Here is a 2,661-nt window from a genome sequence, read left to right as displayed (position 1 = left end):
ACAAGTTGAAAAAAAATTTAACCACATCCATTAAGCAAGACCTTGATGACAAACGGCGGCAAGTCTTTCGTGCGATAATAATAAGTATTCATTTCAGATATAATTTCTGTCGCTTCTTCTCTTTGACTTCGTTTTTTTTGGTTATTTTTGGCATGCCCATACCCTATAATAAAAATTGAAGTTACCCTTTCGCTGATTGCCGATTATATTTTGGGTGGAATGTTTATATTAAATTAATGGCGGTAGTGGTGGTAGCTGTTAAGAATTTCAGCTTAAATTGATTTTCTTTTGCTGATATAAAACAGATTCTTGAATATGGCAAAGTGTTTGGGAAAGGTTTAAAAATATTCAAAGTTATATATAAAACTATTACCTATCATTAAATATTATAAAAAAAAAGAAATAAAAACACAAAAGTTTTTCATGTTCAATATATTATAATGACTGCTTGCAATCTGCTGGACAAGTTTTCATTGTTAGTTTAAGATGCGTACTTAAAGTACTCCTCCTTTCCGGTTGCATCAGCCTTCATGGCCTTGGAACCCGGACGCCAATTGGCCGGGCAAACCTCACCGAATTCATCACTAAACTGAAAGGCCTGAACCAGACGCAATGCCTCATCCACACTGCGACCCACGCCCACATCATTAACGGTGATTTGACGTATACGACCCTCACGATCGATAATGAACAAGGCCCGTAAAGCCAGTCCTGTGGCCTCATCTAGTACTCCATAGTCCCTGGCTATCTTCATGTTCTTGTCAGCCAGCAATGGTATATCCAACTCCCCAAGACCACCACTCTTACGTGGTGTATTCATCCAGGCGCAGTGTACATAATGACTATCCGTGGAACAGGCCAACACTTCACAGCCAATGTTACGAAATTCCGGTGCTCTGTCACTAAACGCCTGCAATTCGGTTGGGCAGACATAGGAAAAGTCAGCCGGATAGAAAATTAAAAGGACATATCTGCCACGTAAATCCGATAGGGAACAGCTACGGAAGCCACCAGATATCACTGCTTCGGTCGAAAAATCCGGAGCCACTTGATTAATATTCAGCATACGCATCTTGACGGGTTTTTGTTCTATTATTTTAGTTTATTTTTTAGTTAGTAGTAGTTGTAAGTTATGTTCGGTTCTCAGATATGTTAAGGAATGATAAAGCTCAGAGTTATTTTGTTAGGCTTACTAGGTGTTATGATTTGTTACCAAAAACAAGAAAATCTAAACAAATTCATAAGGGTAAACCTCCCCCCCTTATAATTCAATTTCAAACACATTTCCCACAACTACATGATAGAATAAATCATTTTCCGTTGATTCATATTTCGATAATCATTGCCGTTCGAAATTCGTTTAAATTTCTGTTCATTTGCCACTCGAATTTCCAGCTCATATCTAACCGACAATCGTAACACGATCAGCCCCAATTAGAGGGTCCTTTTGGCCAACATAAACCGAAACGCAATCGATTAAATTGAATTCAATTCAATTATGTGAATGTTGAGGGGGCTTCTACATACTGCCTATATGTAACTTCCACCTGCTGACTGGCTGGCTGGTTGGTTGGTTGGTTGGTTGGATAAATGGGCGTGTGAAATGATTGTTGTGTTAATTTCGCATATGACACCTTTCAGCCAACACGTGGAAATTTGAGCATTTTTGTGCGGTTTATTGGCTTTGATCGATTGAAGGCGTCGGATTTTTCTTCTCTTTTTTTTGCATCTACATAAGCCAGTCATACGGGTCGAGTTACTTGACAGCTCATTCAGTGCGGTCTGTCCAGCTTGTTCCTTGTTTTTTTTTTTTAGCATATGTTTTAATGCCAATGAAATATTTGGAGGCGATTTAGCAGCACGTCAATTACCGCTGGCCACCTGATGACAGTTGCAATTAAAACCAGCAGTTGGAAGAAAAATAGGAGAAAAAAATACAAAAAAAAAAAACACGAAAATGCGGGGAAAATAGTTGCCAGTCAACATGAATGGATGTCTGTTAATAGACATGTAAACTGCAATTAAAACAAGCTAAAAAAGGGGAGGAGCCACAGCCGGGTAGCAGTGGGGGGAGGGGCATCCAAAATATTTTGACTTAACCAACTAACATGGCTTGCTGTCTTGGTCTTTTCTTTAATTAAAATATTTAAGCACGCAAATAGGCCTGTCTCTCCATCTGTCTGTATAGTTGGCCAACTATACCAGTCAAAGCCCCTATATCTCCTCGTTTCCTGAAGATCTGCGGGAAAACTCAACTGGGCGTGTCCATTTTGGTAGTATTGGAGTAGGGAACATGGTGCTGCCGTTGTGCGGCTTTAATCAAAGTTTTTGCCAGCGGGGAATCAATCATTTGAAATTTAAACGTCATCGTGCGTCAGACAACTCATAAGACAAACCAACAGTAACAGCGGGCGAACCAGCCCAGGTTTCTACACGATTCGAGATGAAAACGTGAGGGTCGACAATTGGCAAGTAATTAATATAAATGTTGGGAAAATTTATTAATATTTAAGAAAGAAAGTTATTAAAATTAGGTTTTTAAAAATGTCCCTAAAGGGTATTTAGAAATGTGCATTAAAATTATGATTTTCTGATATTTAAATTCTTAAAAAAAACTTCCATGATGTTGATTTAATTTTTATAATAAAACTAAAATATTTC

The 2,661-nt window shown here is 38.3% G+C and overlaps 1 protein-coding gene across 1 annotated transcript; it reads right to left on the bottom strand.

Annotated features, from left to right (window-relative positions):
- Nucleotides 1-417: 417 nt before the first annotated feature.
- Nucleotides 418-1,735, bottom strand: LOC108104252 (peroxiredoxin 1). The gene has a single exon (XM_017210201.2). It carries the CDS (start codon nucleotides 1,070-1,072, stop codon nucleotides 482-484), a length of 591 nt encoding a protein of 196 aa, XP_017065690.1. The 5' UTR covers nucleotides 1,073-1,735; the 3' UTR covers nucleotides 418-481.
- Between the last annotated feature and the right edge of the window lie 926 nt (nucleotides 1,736-2,661).

This window comes from Drosophila eugracilis, unplaced genomic scaffold (genome assembly GCF_018153835.1).
Source record: "Drosophila eugracilis isolate 14026-0451.02 unplaced genomic scaffold, ASM1815383v1 contig_2154, whole genome shotgun sequence".
Taxonomy (NCBI): domain Eukaryota; kingdom Metazoa; phylum Arthropoda; class Insecta; order Diptera; family Drosophilidae; genus Drosophila; species Drosophila eugracilis.
This window is presented reverse-complemented; position numbering and strand designations above follow the sequence as displayed.